The 19,123-nt window shown below is 36.0% G+C and overlaps 1 protein-coding gene across 1 annotated transcript in view; it reads left to right on the top strand.

Moving 5' to 3' along the window:
- PARP8 (poly(ADP-ribose) polymerase family member 8) overlaps positions 1–19,123 on the top strand; it is a 177,416-nt gene that overhangs the window by 100,519 nt on the left and 57,774 nt on the right. Inside the window, exons 6-9 of the mRNA XM_080805018.1 lie at positions 1,015–1,092; positions 2,800–2,894; positions 12,621–12,681; positions 13,149–13,239. Coding sequence (XP_080661144.1) covers positions 1,015–1,092; positions 2,800–2,894; positions 12,621–12,681; positions 13,149–13,239 — 325 coding nt within the window. The remainder of the gene's footprint in view (positions 1–1,014; positions 1,093–2,799; positions 2,895–12,620; positions 12,682–13,148; positions 13,240–19,123) is intronic.

Here is a 19,123-nt window from a genome sequence, read left to right as displayed (position 1 = left end):
AAAATGTTTGCTTGAATCAGTCGATAAATACTGGGACATTAAGCAAACAAAATGAGTGTAACAGGACCAACAATTCTTTGCTCTTAACACTCTGCACCCAGTACAACCCTCCCTTTCCCTTAGTGTTATTTCACTCCCTCTACTCTTCTTTGTCCTCAATGAGAACCACAGATTTGGCAGTACTTCTGCTAAAACCCAAAACCCAAATTCCCTTTCTGTAGGTTTTTCTTTTTCCTTAAGAAGTTGAAATTTGTTCTAGAAATTTGGGAATGATTCCAAAACGTTGAATTAATAGATTCCTGTGTCTAATGGAATTTGCCTTTCTCCTAATTATTCTAACAGAGCCAGGGATAGGAATATCATCATTAGTTGCTTTAGATGAGTTTTCATTGTTTGCACTTTAGACACATCACAGCTGTGGTTCAGTTAATTAGAAACTCAAACTTCAAGTTCAAGCATATTTAATTAAATATCCTTTTGACATCTGAAATCTAAAGCAAATAACTTCTATATGCGGAAATTCTCTTCATAATGTAATTCATATTTATTTTCCAAATTTGATTTTTTCATTATTGGAGTTAGAGTGCCTTTTATTTCATACCATTGTGTAGAGTTGGCAGTGGAAATGAGGACAGTCAAGGATAAATAGTGCTGTGGAACTTTTTAATAAAAAAGTTGAATCCATATGAACTTATCAGAAGTTCTAGCAGAACAAAGCCAAAGTTGTAGTTGATTATACATGGTTTTCTTATATACATATCAAATCGTAAATTGTACAACACAAAATCGATGAAATAGAACTTTTAAAAAAGATGTACCTAGAGCTTAATGCACTGACCAAACTGTCTCTTATACTACCTTTTGTTTTTGGTTTGTACTGTACCAAGAATGTTTTTTATATAAAATCCAGGTGAGAAGCACAAGACTTCTCTCTTATGGCCATTTGCGATTTTCTTTTTCAAAAGAAGTCAAGATGGTTTGACCACTAAAACTTTCTTCTTCTCTTATTTTAAGGAGTCAAGACAAAATAGTACAGTGGAAGAAGATTCTGAAGGTGATAATGATTCTGAAGAATTTTATTATGGAGGACAGGTGAGTACATCAGACCTCCCAGCTCTCCACTCTCAGAATCATCAGTAGCCATCTGTGTCCTAGACGATTCCCGTGCTTGTGATCTGAGAGACCTCTGTGTTTGTTCTGTAACTGACTTGGAAATATGCGTCATTTGTTTCTTATTTGTACGTATATCCAGAAATTAAGATTACTTTGGCGATTCTTTGACTGTCATCGCTCACTTACGTTGAATTTATCTTACTTGGTTGCAGAGATTTTGCAGATGGCATTGTATTATGTTTTTGACTTTTATATTTCTTAAGCATGTTGGGCTCCGTCAGTGTTTCGAAATGATGACGCTTCTAAAGAAAGCATGGATGGTTAGTTTTAAGTAGAACATGATTAACCTTTATAAAAATTGATGGTCCCTAATTCCTGAGCATCCTCAATATTTATATTCATTTTCTCTTCCTCTTTCACTGATGTAAAGTGTTTGTTGGAAAATGGTGATGAAGAAATAATCATAATTTATGTATATGAAAATGGCATAGCCACATATGCATATTTATAAAAGAATTCACTGTTTTTCCAGGATAGTGTTGAAATTTCAAACTGTGCTATGATTTTAGGATATGGCTGTATAAAGCATCTTGTTTTGGTTCTGTAAACTTCTAATCAAACATGTTTTGTAACTTGCATAATGGGAAGGTAGTAAAGTGGTGCTTTTTTGGGTGTCTGTTGTTAGAGAATGTGTGCATACGCTTGCACACAAGGTGGGGGGAGCAGAGAGAGAGAAAGAATCTTAAGCAGACCCTACACACAGCATGGAGCCCTACACGGGGCTTGATCTCACGACCCGAGCCGAAATCAACAATTGGATGCTTAAATGACTGAGTGACCCAGGAGCCCCTAAAGTAATACTTTAAAGCCAAAATTGTAATTGTGTAAAAGGATGTAAGTCAATTTACTTTTTTGGAGTCAAAAATCAGTAATTAATCAAGCACAAGCAGGACAGTAGAGATATGGACATATAAATAAAAGTAGGCTGCTTCTCTCCAAGAGTGCCTTTCTAGCCGTGGTATACTTCTCCTAACAATTATCTAACCAGTGTTGCACTTTAAACTCTAATCATGCAAAAAAATTCTTCAAGTTTTGATTTTTGTTTACACAGCTAATATTTGCAGAGGGGAAGTAAATATTTTTTTGTTTTTGTTTTTGTTTTTTCCAGGACAGATACCCAGTCTAGAAGTTTTCAGGTTATCTGCCAGCCCCTTACTTTAGTCTCTTTAACATTTGCCTTTTTCTCACATCAAAGTAGTCTAATTTTTTTTTTTAAGATTTTACTTATTTATTTGACAGAGAGAGTGAGAAAGCACAAGCAGGGGAAGCAGCAGAAGGGGTGGGAGAAGCAGGCTCCCCGCTGAGCAGGAAGCCCTAGGCGGGACTCAATCCCGGGATCTGGGATCTTGACCTAAGCCGAAGGCAGATGGCTAACCGACTATAGCTACCCAGGCTCCCCTCTAATTTTACTTTTCGAACATAATAACTTATACAAGACATAGGACATAAGCGAACCTACGATCTTTAGTGAATATACTGCTGTATTCTCTGTATATTTCAATGAAGATGACAGAGACAATGTCCATGGCAGAACCTGCAGGGGGACCTGCTCAAGAGACAGTTTGTATTTGATTCTTTTGATTCTCTTCACCCCTAAGTCATTTCTGAACCATCCCTTTTCGCCAGGTGAACTATGACGGGGAACTGCATAAGCACCCCCAGCTTGAGGCTGATTTGTCGGCAGTGAGAGAGATATACGGGCCGCACGCAGTTTCTCTCAGGTAAATCAATGTCTCTCTGGAATAAAAATTAAAATGGTTTGGTAAGTCATTGGGACTTTTCTGTTGAGTAATTTAAGTGGAAATATTCTTGGGCTTAGTTATATTTGAAATTTTTTGAGACATTCTGCTGTGTTTTCCCATAGGCAAAAGGTGTTATCTCTGGCTGTATCAATTTTTTGGTTTTGTTTTTGGTACATGTGGTTTAAGAGTACATTGATGCGTGAAAGAAATCCGTTATTTTGGAGAGTTAGTTTGATAAAATAACAGTCTTAAGTAGTGTTGTAATCAGTTCCTTAATAGACTTGGCCAGCTGGGCCCATGCAGTCAATCATAAATCATGGACACATCGTGTGAACAATGAAAGTAAATAATGCATAACCATTGGTGTCCAGATCACATTGGGATGCGATCTGACCCCCAAAAATGAAAGGGAAAAAAGGACATAAATTTGCAGTGTTTGTTTGATTGATACTGTATTTTATCTTGCAGTCACTTCATATATAATTTGGTGATAAATTTAAAGACCATTATGTATCATTTTTAATTATTCGGAAAACCCCAGTATCTTTACCTACCATTTTCTCTCCTTAATTTAAAAAAGATACTCTTTCCTGTCCCTATCATCGTCTCCCTCCATGAGTCCGATCTGATTATTTCAGATTCTTTTTCTTTGCCTAAAGGGTAGCCTCCACATTGCCTTGGAATTCCATACTCCAACCCTAGCCTGACATCAGTTCCCGCCTCATCCACCCAAACCACAACTGTCCCCTTTCTCCAGACGCGCTCTGTTCCCTCTTGACTTTGGGCGTTTGCACAAGCTGTTTGCTCACCAGTGAGGGCTTCACTCATAACCCTGTTGGTGTCTTTATTCAAGCCAAAGTCCAAAGGCCAGCTTCTCCAGCGCCTCCTTTGAATTTCCAGTGCAGACTGATCGTTCTGCCCTCAGACTCCCATCGCATTTGGCTTTCACCTCATTTGTTATGCTTCTCAACTTCTCCTGTCTTGTCATTATTGGTTTAGTTCTCCCCATCTAGACTCTAAATTCTGTGAATGCAGGGACCATGTGCTTTTTTGTCAGTTTGCTTTATTTTGTTCTGTTTTGGTTTTTTATCATGCTTATATTTTGGTACTTAATACAGCACAGGGAGTATATGAAATACGGGCTGATGGATTCTGGATCGTTTGTAGTGGCATCCATGAAAGATGTTCACATTATCTGGTTACTTTCTCTTCCGTGGACATTTTTCAGAGAGCCAACCAATCTAGATTTTCAGAGAGCCAACAAATATTTAAAGTTGGGAAATACAATACAGCTATAATTGATCACTATCAATGGTTTCATTTTAACTTCAGAAACAAACAAACCACCACCTCCCACCTCAGTAAGTTGGGGCTAGAGACACAGATCTTGACTGTCCTACTCATGGTGCTCTGGTAGGCTGCTGTGGACTGAGAGTGATTGGGATTATACTTGGAAAAGCAAATCTTTGCAATTTTCAAGGTTTTAGCAGATTGGCTGCAATTATTTCTCAGTTGATTTCTACTGTGGCTCCTGGATAGAGGATATGGTATTCAATAAGTGTGTTAGAATGAATAAATGAAGAAGGCAGTAGGGACTTATCCATAAGTGGTCCAAAACAATGATTAATTTTTTAACTTGAGACAAAATTTGTTTGACCACTTGAAACTTTGATCACAGTAATTTAATCCCCTCCCCTGCTTAAAAAAAAAAAAAAAGGCTGGGATAGAGTTAATCATACAATACAGTAAGTTCAATTTCTTTTTATTTGCGCTACCTATTGTTTTGGGGATTGCCTTAGCACATGTTGATTGCTTTTATAAGCATTCATAAGGATTTTTCTTAAACACATATTTCCATGTTAAGCTGTAATTACATTGCCATATATATATATATATATATATATGCATGCAATTTTTTTTGTTTCTTCAGCAGGAATTTAAGTATCAGTGATCATCTCTATTAGTGTTTTCCATTATTAATAAAATTATTGATAATTTATCTACTCTTAAAATTAGATAAATATTTGTAAGTTCATTCAAATGAAATATTGAAAGTCACAAATGGCTTTGATTTTTTTTCTCCTTTCCTATTTCACTAAGGAGTTTTGATTCAATTTAAATCTTTATGAATATAAGCCATGTTCTTGCCTGCTCTAGACTTTCTATAGCTACAGAGGATATTTCCAGAATAAAGAATCTCCCAGAGGCCTCATGATGTGAAGTATGAATCACAGTAAGACTAGTCTGATTTACTTGAAATAAATACGAATGAATTTACTGTCTAGTATCAAATACTGAAGCTTGGGCACATGGCAAGAGAAGTAGTTAGGCAGAAGGTCTTGGAATCTTCTTCTTTACAAAGTTCTAAGCCTGTTGAAAACAAACTGTTGTAATTAGCTGTTCTTTTACTTAATTGAGGTTTATAAGAACTTAATGGAGTTTGAAGAACAAAAGTACCTCAATATGCATAGTAGGCCATTTGGTGTCATTTTTTTTTTTTTTTTATGCGATGCCTAATGAGAAGGTCAGCTAACCACATCTAAGTTCTCTGTAAGAGATGAAAATAACTGGCATTGCCTCACTTGAGACAGAACCTCTTAATGTAGGTTGAAGGAGGAGATAGAAATGGGGACTTATGACCAGTTCATTACTGAAGGAGGTAATTTCAGCTCTATGTGGCCATATCATTCAAAAGCAGAATCCTGGCTGTGTTGAGCCATACTTAAAAACACTGATGAGAATTCCAGTTCATACGCTTTTGTATTGAAGTGAATTAGGTATCCGGAGGAACAGGATAAACTATCAGTTTATCAGTCTGAGTGAACATGTCTCGTCTTGAATCATGCAGCAGAGTGAGGGCGTTTTATGTGTTTCATTATAAATTTTCTCTTCTAGTCATTACTTAAAAAAAAAAATTGATCAGTGCCATCTGAAAACAATTTGAGGTTAATAGTTTTAGAAAGGTGTGGGGAATTACAAGTCACAAAATTCTCACGTGGTCAGGAATGAAATGATTCTGACAGTTTGCTTGTGGTATTTCAAACGTCTAGCCCATATGAAATAACCTTTGCTTTATGATCACACCACCTTCTGTTTTAAAAGTCAAAGCTATTGAGTAATATTCTAGCCTTTTTATGGTGACTAAGGCTTAATGAAGGTTGGAAGATTGCAAGATTGTAACTCTTTTGTACTTGTTAAAAAGATTTTATTTATTTGAGAGAGAGAGTGAGAGACAGGGTGCGCATGCGCACGTGAGTGGGGGGAGGGGCAGAGGGAGTGGGAAAAACAGACTCCCTGCTTAGCATGGGGGCTTGATTCCCAGACTCTGGGTTCATGACCTGAGTCAAAGGCAGATGCTTAACCAACTGAGCCACGCAGGCGCCCCATCTTCTGCATTTTGATCACCTTTTGTGGATGGACAATTGTAATAGGGCCTTTTGGAGTGTATGTTCTGGAGGATAGGGCACACTGAGGAGTTTTTAAGGTTGAGGAGGTTATGCTACTATATTCAGGCCCCCATACTTCCTTGAGAGAGGGAAAGAAAGAGAAAGAAGAGGAGGGGGGAGGGAAGGGGAAAAAAGCCACACAAAACAGGATTTCTGCATTTCCATTTGTGGTGACCAGTAGGATTACTTACAGATCTTCTGGTTCCTGTCTTCTGGTATTTGGCAGCATTTTAATTCCCTGCCCCTTTTAATGTGATGAGTGGACACAGCTACCTCTGGCCAGTGAAATGTGAGCGTGAGCTCTGGTGCAGGAGCTCCCGTTTCCCCTGGACTCCATCAGTCCGGGCCCCTAAGTGACCACAGTGAGTAGCAACTCCCCTTCCTCCCTCCCAAGTCCATAGTAAACGTGTAGCGTTAGGGAGATATAAATCTTTTTTGTATGTTCAACCACTGAGAGTTGGAGAAGTTTGTTATTGCAACATAACTTAACCTACGTTGAAGTACGTCATTCCTCAAAAGATCTGGTGTTGGATATTTGTAGTGTTCTTTCCAGCTATGGATTCTCCCACCCCTGCTTCTGGAGCCTCCAGAAAAAATGGTCTGACTGAAAAACCAGGGGAAAGTGGTAACAGGAAGCACCTAGAAGAAAGAAAGGAGGGGGGAGTATTTTCTGAAAATACTGGCTCATAACCTAGGTGAAAGCTTCAGAATGTCAGATCCCAGACAGTCACCCCTATTCCCAACACCTGTACTTTCTTGAAGCCAAACCAAGGATTTGTTAGCCGAGGGGGAATTGTAGCAACCGTATCTCTTATACAGTGTAATTTTTATCTCGGCTTCCTTTTTTATCGGGATCTAGTTTTTAAATTCTTCTCAGCCCTGTTGCCTTTTAGAGAAACTTCAGAGCACTTTGGATACAGTCTTGCAAATGCTTTAATCTACCAAGGTTTATTTCTGACTACTGAGTTTGCATATTTCTTGGCCCATTCACAAACATCTTTCCCACACTGAGCAAAAAACACACACTGAGTAGGCATGCAGAGACAGACAGGGAATGCTGTGGAGTTTCAGATGTCATAGAAGGTGTGTGTTTCCTCACAAATTCTATTTCTTCTCAAAATGTAACTGACCAGTCTCTGAATGCGAGAAATAACTAAATAGCAATAATTTTATTTCCCAAGAACCTGTGGTAGAATTTCATGTATGTGTGTATATGTATAATTTCCTTGACAGTTAATAAGGGAAGGCTAGATATCTAATAATATTTTTATAACCAGCACAATCACTGCTAATTTTGATCAGGTGGTGTTATAAAACATCACGACAGTATAATGAATAAGCTGTAGTTTTATAGAGAAAGGAGGACTAGCAGGGATGGTTTAACATTTACTATATTGTAAACAAGGATGTTGTGTCTCACTAATGAGCATGTTATCTTGATTAGTTCCATTAAAAATTAGGAGGAAAAATTGCCAAGAATTCTAATACATGGTGCCCTCAAAAATACACGTTCGTAGAAAAATACATTTCATACATATGTTCTTAAATGAACTAGGTCACGTGTAAATATCCAAAATCAAATGACCAGATTTCAAGATGCATTGATTCGAAGAGTAGCTCACATGTCTGGAGAAAAATTTGTGAAGCGATTTTTTCTCAGTTCCAGGGTGTAACAACTACATCAGATCGTTTCTATGTTGTTCTCCTTATCTTGAAAAAGCATTCAGGTTCAGTTTGATGCGATCTTTTCACAGTGAATAAATATAGGCAGTGCATGAAATTATTTTGAGTTATTATAAACCCGATACAGCATTCAGGACACAATCAGATATCTGGCTTCACAATTCAAGTTGCATTCATATTTCAGGCTTTTGACTTTGATTCTGCATTTGCTATTCATGAGATCCGGGGCAACTGAAAGTTATTCAGATATAGAAGCAGTCCTGATGACTGGGTCGCTGCATCTGGACAAACTGTAATCACGCTTTGTAATCTCGCAGTGGGAAATGTGAAATTACGGGCATTATATAAAAAGGGCATCACAACGGAAATTGGTTTGCATATACGCAGCGCTGTTGTGAATTCTTTGAAGTGTGGCATAAAAACAAAAAGTGTAACTATTTACAGATCTACACCTGCAGAATCCAGTTAATTGCAAACCTTTAATGCCTCTGCCTCCTTAAAATTCTGTTTGTGTTCTGTCTTTGTGCTCTGCTGTGGCGGGGAAGAGCACTTACAAACCTTAATTTCCTTCTTTCTGTTGTGGTTGAAATAAATTGACGGTGTTAGAAATTGGGAAGACACTAACCACAAAAATGTTGAAGAAATCACATAAAGAATACTTAAAAATTCACATATTAAACTTTTTAAAAGAATACATGTCACTTTCTGATCATAACTTTATGATAAATTCTGCTGAAGTGGTCTGGAAATCTCTGAAGAAAATAGCTGTGGGTGAGGTTCTTACTGATTTTTCTTGTTTCTGATTCCCTTCTTTCTGCCTCTGATTGCATCACACTCTGGCTATTGTAACTAAATCCAAACCTGAGTTATTCTCCCTTGGGAAACTGGCAGTGAGTGACCAGAGCAAACGAACACCTGGTGATGATGACAGTGGGGAGTGGTCACTGTGATAACCTGGCTGGTGTGATTAGAAATGGTTATAACCTTTTAAAATAGTAATTAGATGACATATATCAAGACTCCCAAATATAATTATATTATTTATTTTGTGCAATAATTCTAGAAATTATTCTGTAAGAAGACTGATGCACATAAATTTTTATCCAGAGGCCTTTTTATCAATATTTACAGTGTAAAAAAAAATCAATAGCAGCCTCATAATTGTATCATTGTTTTATTATAGAATTGTATTTATACAAATACAACCATTTAATTCAATGATTTGGAAGAATATTTAACATAGAAAAACACTCGTTTTAGAAGTAAAAGAAAGAAGAGGACAAATTTTTATATATATAAAAATATGGCATGAGATACAAGCAAATACATGGAATGAGATATAAGCAAAGCTAATTATCTCTGAGTGTTAGTATTATAAGTTGCTTTTGTATGTTTTTCTGACATTTTATAAAATGAGCTTATATTACCTTTGTAGTCAGAAAAAGTGGATATGTTTTTAGAAAACCCATTAATTTTTTATAAAATTTTATTTATTTATTTGAGAAAGAGATAGAGATAGTGAGGGAGAGCACAAGCAGGGAAGAGAGGGAGAAGCAGTCTCCCCACTGAGCAGGGAGCCCCATGTGGGGTTTGATCCCAAGACTGTGGGATTTTTTTATAAAATAAATTTTACCCACAATCTACAGTTCATAAATAAATACTTTCTTCTTTTTTTAAAAATTTTTTTTGGTTTTTCTATTTCTATTTAATTTAAAAAAGAGCATTTCAGTTTCCATACGTTTTTGGTAATCTACTTGCTCCAAATAGTATATTTTGGAATGTATCCCTCTGGATAGTACATATTTTTATATCAATTTCTTTAGTAATGGGTAAAAAATTTTTCTGATGTATCAGTGTGCTATAGTTTATTTAAGTGTTCCCTTGTTATTTAATATTCATTTCTGTCCCCAATTTCTGCACTCACAAACATCCTTCTAGGCAGAAGTTTACACATATTTGTTACAGTTTCATCCCACTGGAATGTCTACTGAACATCATTTGTAATTGGTCTTCATCACCACATTTAGTGGTTCTTTCTTTAAATTTGCCTACACAAAACATGTTTGACTTTTATATTTATGAATAATTTGCTGATGTTCCAGATCGGCAAATTATGACTACTGGGTCATGGGGCCCATTTTTGAAAAGCGTGTGAGATACAGATAGTGTTTGCTTTTTAAAAAGGGTTTAAAGAAAAATGAAAACAGAGGAATATGTGACAGAGACCAGAAAAGGCCTGAAAAGGCTAAAATACTTACTTTCTTGACTTTTACAGGAAAAGCTTATCGACCCCTGAACCAGAGGCATAAAAGAGATGGTTTATTTGCTTGGTCCATATTGTTGGCATAGTATTTGTATAATTTCATAAATAAATTGGTGTATTTTAAATCTAATTTGCCTATCATATCATGTCTAAATTTGCACAAGGTTATAAGTGTTTTTATCCTTTGTAATAACACAGATGTTTTAAGCCATGCAATGTTTTTAAGAAATCCATTCCTATGTGAATAGTTTTTATCCCTTTTCTTTGTGTAATCTAAAAATATTACCATCAAAGAATAAAAAATACAATTTCATAAATAGTAAAAATGTGGTCAGTGTTTTGATATATATTAACTTTAATTTTTTAAAAAGATTTTTATATATTTGTTTGAAAGAGAGGGATAGAGCACAAGCAAGGGGGAGGGGTAAAGGGAGAGGGAAAAGCAGACTCCCCTTGAGCAGGAAGCCTAACTGGGCCATATCCCAGGGTCCTGGGATCATGAGCTGAGCCAGAGGCAGATGCTTAACTGACTAAGCCACCGAGGCCCCTCTTTAAATTTTTTTTTTTATTTTTTTAAAGATTTTTATCTATTCATTTGAGAGAGAGAGCGCATGAGCGGGGGGGGGGGCAGAGGAAGAGGGACAACCTGAACAGGGACCCCTGTTTTTGTTTTTGTTTTGTTTTTTTTAAGATTTTATTTATTTATTTAACAGACAGAGATTACAAGTAAGCAGAGAGGCAGACAGAGAGAGAGGAGGAAGCAGGCTCCCTGCTGAGCAGAGAGCCCGATGTGGGGCTTGATTCCAGGACCCTGAGATCATGACCTGAGCCGAAGGCAGAGGCTTTAACCCACTGAGCCACCCAGGCGCCCCAGGGACCCCTGTTTTGATATATTTTTAAGGGGACGATGGAGAAAGCACAGAGGCTGAGTTCTTACATTCTAATATGCTGCTTTTTGTGTGTCATAGACATTAAGAATAAAAAAAAAAAAACAACCTTCATTTCTTCACTTGTCAAATTACATAAAACCATTTAATCATTAAAGGTGTCTTCTCTGAACCCTAGACAAGTGCCACAGTTTTGTATTATGTTAGCATTACTTGAATACATAATGCACAGAAATTGTCATTGAGGACTAACTGTGTGCCAGATACTGACCTACACAGTTTTGAAATTGAACATGAGTTCAATGCCTGACTTCCCCACTAACATTGACTTTTTGGCATCTGATTTCAATTCTCTAAACCTGTTTCCTTGTTTGCAAATGAGGATAGCAATAGTATCCTCATCATAAGACTATGATGAGGCCCTGCAAAGTGCTAGTTGATTGAATACTGAACGGATTAATCACCTACATAAATAAAGAGGATGTATGTCTTTAAATCTTGGCTCTGCTACAGAATGATGATGGGTAAGTTACTTTGTTACTCTGGGTCTCAGTTAGTGTGTGTATAAATTAAAGGTAGTAGTGGTACGTGTAGTGGACTGTGGTCCCATGGATTTAAAATTCTTAGAATAATTTCTGGCACATGAGTGCTTAATAAATATTGGCAGCTACCTTGTATCATTTCACTTATCTGTATAGTTTTATTTCTCACTGTATATAGCATTTGTAACTTCATACTTTTATAAAAATATTAAAAAATACAGATATGTGTATATAGAGAGTATGGGAAAACTGTTGTTTTTACGCTCTTTCATGTATGCTGGTTTATGGCACTCCCAGGGCTGGAGAAAAGTTGGTTTCTAGAATGTCTTCCTGCGGCACATAACTGTTGTTACTTGTTTTAATTTTGATATATCAGACTTCTTGAGCTGCCTCTCAAAACACAATGACATTTAAGTGGCAAAGCCCGTGGATCCAGTCAGAACTGGTGATGTTTAACATGGGAGGGAAAATCATGGGCACATCATTGTCATGGTGAATTCTTTCTCCACCCCTTCCCCCATGAGAAACTCCTTTTTTGCCCTTTGAAGCAGCTCTTCCTCTTCAGAGAGCACACTGCAAACCAAGTGGTCCTATTGAGAAGATGGCTGAATTTGCCACAGAGAACTGGGGATGTTTGAAACTACGAAGCAAACAGTTCTTGAATTTATGTGTGCAAAAGCATGTTTGTAAAAATAGATGTCTAGATGGTATAAATAGTCACAGAAGATGACAATCCAACTACATGAAATTAGTTAATTCATGTCCCCATTCACTTCTGAGCTCTCTGTAGAGATCAGGGAAAAGAGAGATTGAATTTTGACTTAAATGAGCACACATTATCTTTTAAGGAAAATGGAAAAATAAGTGTTAATCTTTGCTTTCAGGGAATACGGAGCCATTGATGATGTAGATATTGATCTGCATATTGATGTTAGCTTTCTGGATGTAAGTATCAATTTATACAGTATGATTGATACATTCAAAAACATTTATTTGTATTGTTGGAAAAAATTAAATATTCATTTCTCATATTAGTATATGCTGATTTTGTTAAAGTGATTATAAAGAAATATAATGACTGGTTGAAGAAACACATGATATATATATATATATATATATATACACATATATATTTTTACATCGGTTCTTTTAATATATTCTGAAATTTATGGGCTCTTATTATAGTACTTCATTATTTCTTAAATTTTCACTTTAATTGTCCTATGTAGAAGGCAAAAATTAAGAATACTTTGACATTCTTCTCCAAACCAGTAGGTCTTGAGGTAATTTGTGAGACTTATTGATTTTTGTATTTCTTCAAAGTAAATTAAAAAAAAAAAAAGTTTCATTTTGGAAAAAAAAGAAATCAAGAACTCCATAAAATTAATTCATCTTTTAATATATTTGCACAGGAGGAGATTGCTGTGGCTTGGGAAGTGATTCGAACAGAACCTATAATTGTCCGACTACACTGTTCACTTACACAGTATTTAAATGGCCCAGGTTAGTTTTATTTCTGTGTTTATTATTTTGAATATGAATTAGTTGTGCATTGTGCATTCAACAGAATATTCATTTGGTAATTCTGAGCATAATTGCAGCTATCTTGATAATGGTATTTAAATATACTTGCATCCTAACAAAGATGGTTTATTGCCAGTATAACTTTTTTTTTTTAAGATTTTATTTATTTATTTGACAGAGAGAGAGAGACAGTAAGAGAGGGAACACAAGCAGGGAGAGTAGGAGCGGGAGAAACAGGCTTCCCGCCTAGCAGAGAGCCCGATGTGGGGCTCGATCCCAGAACCCTGGGATCATGACCTGAGCTGAAGGCGTCTAGACACTGAACTGACTGAGCCACTCAGGCGCCCCTGCCAGTATAACTTATGGAAACAGAAACATAAAACATTTAGTTGTATAGATTTCAGAAGTTGACAAGTTGCTGTGAAACAAGCAAATAAAACCTAAAAGAGAACTTTGCTTATAGTAGGGCCTCAGAGGGTGTATTTTGGGTTACCCTTAGATTTAATTATTTATGTTTCTGATTCTGGGATTCAGTTTTAACGTTTACTTATCCCACCTTTGATTACTGATGAATTTAGCCTAACTATAAATACAACATACTTCTATTTTTGAAAATGGAAATCTTAGTAATATTTTTGTTTTCCACTATCTTAAAGGATGATTTTGTTGTATCTCAAGTGATAGTTATTTACAACAAAGGACATGATTATTAGATCTTGCCAAGACTTACTGAATTACGGTATTTTCCCCTACCAGATACATATGCGTGCAGGCCCATGTGCACACACACACATTCACTATATCTACTCATTTTGCTCCAGTTACATACTGCTGAATAACAAACCACCCCCAGACTTAGTGGCTTAAAACCACCACTTACCATCTCTACCTGTTCTTTGAGCTCAGCTGAGCAGTTCTTGCTTGGAGTCGCCCGTGCCTTTGAATTCAGATGTAGGTGGAGCTTATGTCAACTAAAGGCTCTGCTAGGTCTGATGCTGAAGGTGCAGGACTTTGGGATAGCAGTGGATGTGTGTGTCACCTTGGAGCTTAGCTGTGACCCCTTAACTTGAGTGTTGACCTTACACATGACCTCTTCATGTGGTTCGGGTTTCTTGTAGCATGGGTACTGGGGTCTGAAAGCAAGTGTTGCAAGAGACAGGCTGTGGATGCCACCTGGAAAAAGGCACAGTGAATCTTCCACTATATTGTATTGTTCAAAGCAGTTGGAAAACCCACCCAGCATCAAGGGATGTGGATATAGACAGCACCTCTTGAAGTCATGGCCATCTTCACACATTCTTTACTGTGATGTTGGCACGTTTTTCTTTAGGCATATTAAGAAACTTATGTCTACTATTAGCTTTTACACGAGAAAAATCCCTAACCTTCCAAGCTGATGAAATACATAGAAAGGGCGCCTGGGTGCCTCAGTTGGTTAAGCGACTGCCTTTGGCTGAGGTCACGATCTTAGAGTCCTGGGATCGAGTCCCACAAGGGGCTCCCTGCTCAGCGGGGAGTCTGCTTCTCCCGCTGACCTCTCTCTTTTCATGCTCTTTCTCTCTCATTCTCCCTCTCTCAAGGAAATAAAATCTTTAAAAAAAAAAAAAAAGAAAAAGAAATATATAGGAAAATCATTTTGAAAAAGTTTCTGTTGAGTCACCTCTTTTCTATTTTTGTATAATGATTTCTACTTAAATAATCAACTCTTAATATAAACAGCGTATGATTTAATGCCAGGCAAAGACAACTAGATGTTACATATTTTTATTGTGATTATTTCAAATGTATAGAAATGCAATAAAGAAGAAAAAGAATTACTCATAATCCCTCTATAGTGAGAAACCTGCAAATAGTTTGGTATTTCTCTTTTCTGTGCACGCTTGGCTCATTTTCATAAACTTGACATTGAACTGCATAGTTTATGCACCTTATTGTTATGTCATGAGACTGTTCTCAAGTCATTAAATATTCTGAAATGGAATAATTTTTAATATCTGCACAATATTCCAGCTTATAGGTATATGTGTTTTTGCTGTTCCCCCGAATACTGTGCTGTATGGTTAATTATTTTTCTTTCTTTAGGGATTTGATTGATATGTGACCATTTGGTTTTATTCTGTTTGTGGTTAAAAGAAAGAGCAGCTCTTATGTTTGAACTTTTTTTTTTTTAATTATCAGGGTTAGGAACAAAATTGGGTCAGTTCATTTCTACTCACACTACTCCATCTGTGTGAGATGAGAATGTGACATGCTTTTATGTAATCTTACCACTGTTACTCATTTTTCAAATATAATCTTGAATTTTAGGCAGAGATTTTCCTTCTCAATGTCTCTAAAGATTTGCTATATTTGCATGGTTTTGTAAAAATTTTTTTTTGTAAATGTTCTAACAATTATATTCTAATTCACATTTAGATGATTTTATTATTTGGTATACCTTCTTTGGTATTATAACTCATCCATAATTTAGTCCTTCTGTTTTCATTTCTATTGGTTGATTTGCCGACTTAATAGTTTATAAACCAAGGAAACATGAGGATTCTTCTTTTTTTCAAACCTCAGAATGACTCTGATTTTGTGAATGAGACAAACTTGACCAACTATAAGTTTATGGGGTCATAATAGTTCCTCCCAAAAAAGGTAAAAATACTTTAGAGACCTCTGCTAGCTTGTGTCTGAAGTGTTTTAATTTTGTTCATTTGTAAGACATCTACTTTGGTGTTGCTGGTGTTTTGTTATGTGTACTAATTGGGCTATTTTTTTCCTCTTTTTCCTTAATATTATCTTTTACGTATTTATTTTCTGTTGATACTTTGGTCTTAATTTACCTCAAGCAAATTTTATGAATAATCCAAGGTTTAAACTGACCTAGTTAACAGGTGTTTTTGAAAGCATTCATTGCTAGGTTTTAGGAAATGTATGAATAATACTTATTTGAGCTGTAATATTTGATTAGGCCTAATCTGACAAAATTTTTGTAAGTGAACAGGAATGATAAGAGTTAAAGAAATATACCTCTTTATCCACTTTAATATTAAAGATAAGGATTATTTTCATTGTATATGAGGAAATACATTTTAAATAAAAAGACGTGATTATTCTTATGTATTTTTTCAGAATTGCTCTTGTATAAGCCTAGTTTCTGATCTGGAGGGCAAGGCTGCTTTTGGTTTAATGTGATAAACAACCAACATTATTAAAAATGTTTTTCTGTGCAAATAATCTCATCATTGGTACCTGTACATGTATGTGATCAGTGTTAAAATCATTTCCACGTATCTGAAGCATCCCTCACTTACTGCCTTCCCAACCTACGTTACATGAAAGACTAGGAAAAATTGAGTAACTTTGACCTTTTTTAAAACATGAAAATGTCTCTGTAGTGCATTCTGTCAAGTTCTTCCTCAGTCTGTTGTCCCTAAAAAATGAACCTTCTTGGGGAATTATATGGTTACTTTAAGGTAACTTTTAAATAAATTTAGGAAGAATAGACATTTTTATATTTACTTTTCCTTTAAAGGAAGACTTGTTTGTTGTTTTTAGTTTTAGGTATCAGTACCATTCCGTGTTTTTTGTTTTCTGTTTTTCTGCCTGAGGTCAGTAATTTTAGCTACATTTATTCATGAGTACTTGTTGCTTAATGGGACTTTTATATTCCAGTTTATTTTCTAACTGATCATTAGTTATCAGAAAGCTATTACTTGAGGAAATTTTTATAAAAATTGGGATGCCTGGTGGTTTAGTTGGTTAAGTGTGGACTCTTGATTTCTGTTCAGGTCATGATCTCAGGGTTGTGAGATTGAGCCCTGCATCAGGCTCCGCGCTGAGTGTGGAGTCTGCTTAAGATTCTCTCTCTGCCCCTTCTTCCTGCTCTCTCTCTCTCTCTCTCTCTCTCTCACACACACACACAAACACACACACTCTCTCTATCTCTCAAAAAAAAAATTATAAAAATTAATTTAAAACATTTTTAGATTTATGGAAAAATTGCCAAGGTAGTATTCCGTGTCCCCAGACACACTGCTTCCAGTTTCACTAATTATTAACATCTTCTGAATACATTCAAGTCAATTAATAATAATAATTAATTTCATTAAATTAGTAATAATATAATTTTTATCACTTGAATCTTGGAACATTTTGGAAGTACCATCTTGTTAGCTCTTTTATTATATTCTAAAGTTTTGGTCTTTGTATCATTTATTTGTAGGAATAATTTATATATTCTGGGTAAGTATTTGTGTCTATTATATCTCTTTTCTCTCTCTCTCTCTGTGCATCTTACACAGTTTCTTCCAGTGATAATTTCAGTTCTTCTAGTGCATTTTGGATTTTTCTGCATTTTTAAAATACCAGGTCCCTTTTGTTTCTCTGCTTCCATCTCCCCAGTTATTTTTTCTATCTACCTGGGAAGAAATTGTGTCTTCTTAAATCTTCTAAGAGAGCACAGCAAGTTCCACTTTTGTCATCTTTCTCTTTAAAAAAAAAAAAAATTCTGCTGAGTTTCCAAGATGTTAGGATTTTTTATTCATTTTTGAATTTCTGTAGCCCTCAATTTGGGACAGGAGGGATTTGAGTGATGTCCACTCAGTTCCTCAGTCTGTACCTAAGGATTAGTATGCTTTTGGAAAAGGAACTGATTGATGATTCTAGCACCAATTTTCTTTGATGAGTGGAGTGTTTGTGTCCCAGAATAACAGCCAACCCAGGGGGTGAGGAAATTGAGAGTACCAGTTTGGTTTCCAATGTGGGGCATGTGTGGTCTGAGAATGTCCTGTTAACAAGACGGTTCACCACCTCCACCGATCCAGACCACAGCATCTCTTGCCAATTACTTTAATAAGTTCTTGAGTGATTTTTCTACTTCTATCCTTGTTTTCTGCAGAGATCTTATGCTGCCACACCTGTGGTCCTTCTCAGATATCCGCTCCTAAAGTGATACCTTGTTCACTGCTCTGTGGCTCCACTGGTCTCTTTGCTGTTCCTAGAATATTGAGGCACATTTCTCCCTCAGGGGCAGTGCCATTGTGATTTCCCCTGGATAGGACACTTTTTTCTTCTGTCATGCTATCAAGTGTTGGAACCTATTATGCCCATGTAACCTTTACTCCAAGACCCTTTCCCTTCTTTATTTTTCCCCAGAACCTTTATCACCATGTGGTAGTCTATCTGTCTAGTTTTTGTTTGTCTCCTTCCACTAGACCAAGGCTTCATGGGGATAGGGATATTTATGTATGTGGATTTTGTTTTGTTTTTTGCCATTCTATCTATAATGACTGGCACAGTGGACATTCAGATAGATATTCTTTAATAAACCCATGAAGAATGAATGGTGACTTTTTCAGAGATTATTAAATTCATAAACATCATAGTTATTAGCTTACAGAAATGCATGTACCTGGTAAAAATACATGACAGGCCACCTAGAGAAAGGAAAGTCTCCTATACCTCGTCATCCATTGTTTTATTGCAAAAAGAAAAAAAAAAAAGAGTGTGTTGTTTATATAAACATACCTCTTCCACTTACAGAATCATGTACAAAGTATCCTACACATTGCTATTTACAGTTACATATTTTTTGGCAATTCTTCATCATTATACATATGATACTGTTATATGCACATATGTTATATGTTAGTGTATGGTATCTAATGACCAAGAATGATCTCCAAATTCTATATATATAAAGCATAAATAGCAATGTATAGGACTGGTGTATGCTATTTTTAAATATGTATGTGTGTATAAATACGTTTTATATACTATATAATAAGTAAATGTATAATATATTTATGTATGTGTACATAATGTACTGTATCATATATTATTCCTTTTTGGTCTTTTCCCTGGCTGATGGTTAAGT

Source organism: Martes martes, assembly GCF_963455335.1.
Source record: "Martes martes genome assembly, chromosome: 5".
NCBI classification, from domain to species: domain Eukaryota; kingdom Metazoa; phylum Chordata; class Mammalia; order Carnivora; family Mustelidae; genus Martes; species Martes martes.
This window is presented reverse-complemented; position numbering and strand designations above follow the sequence as displayed.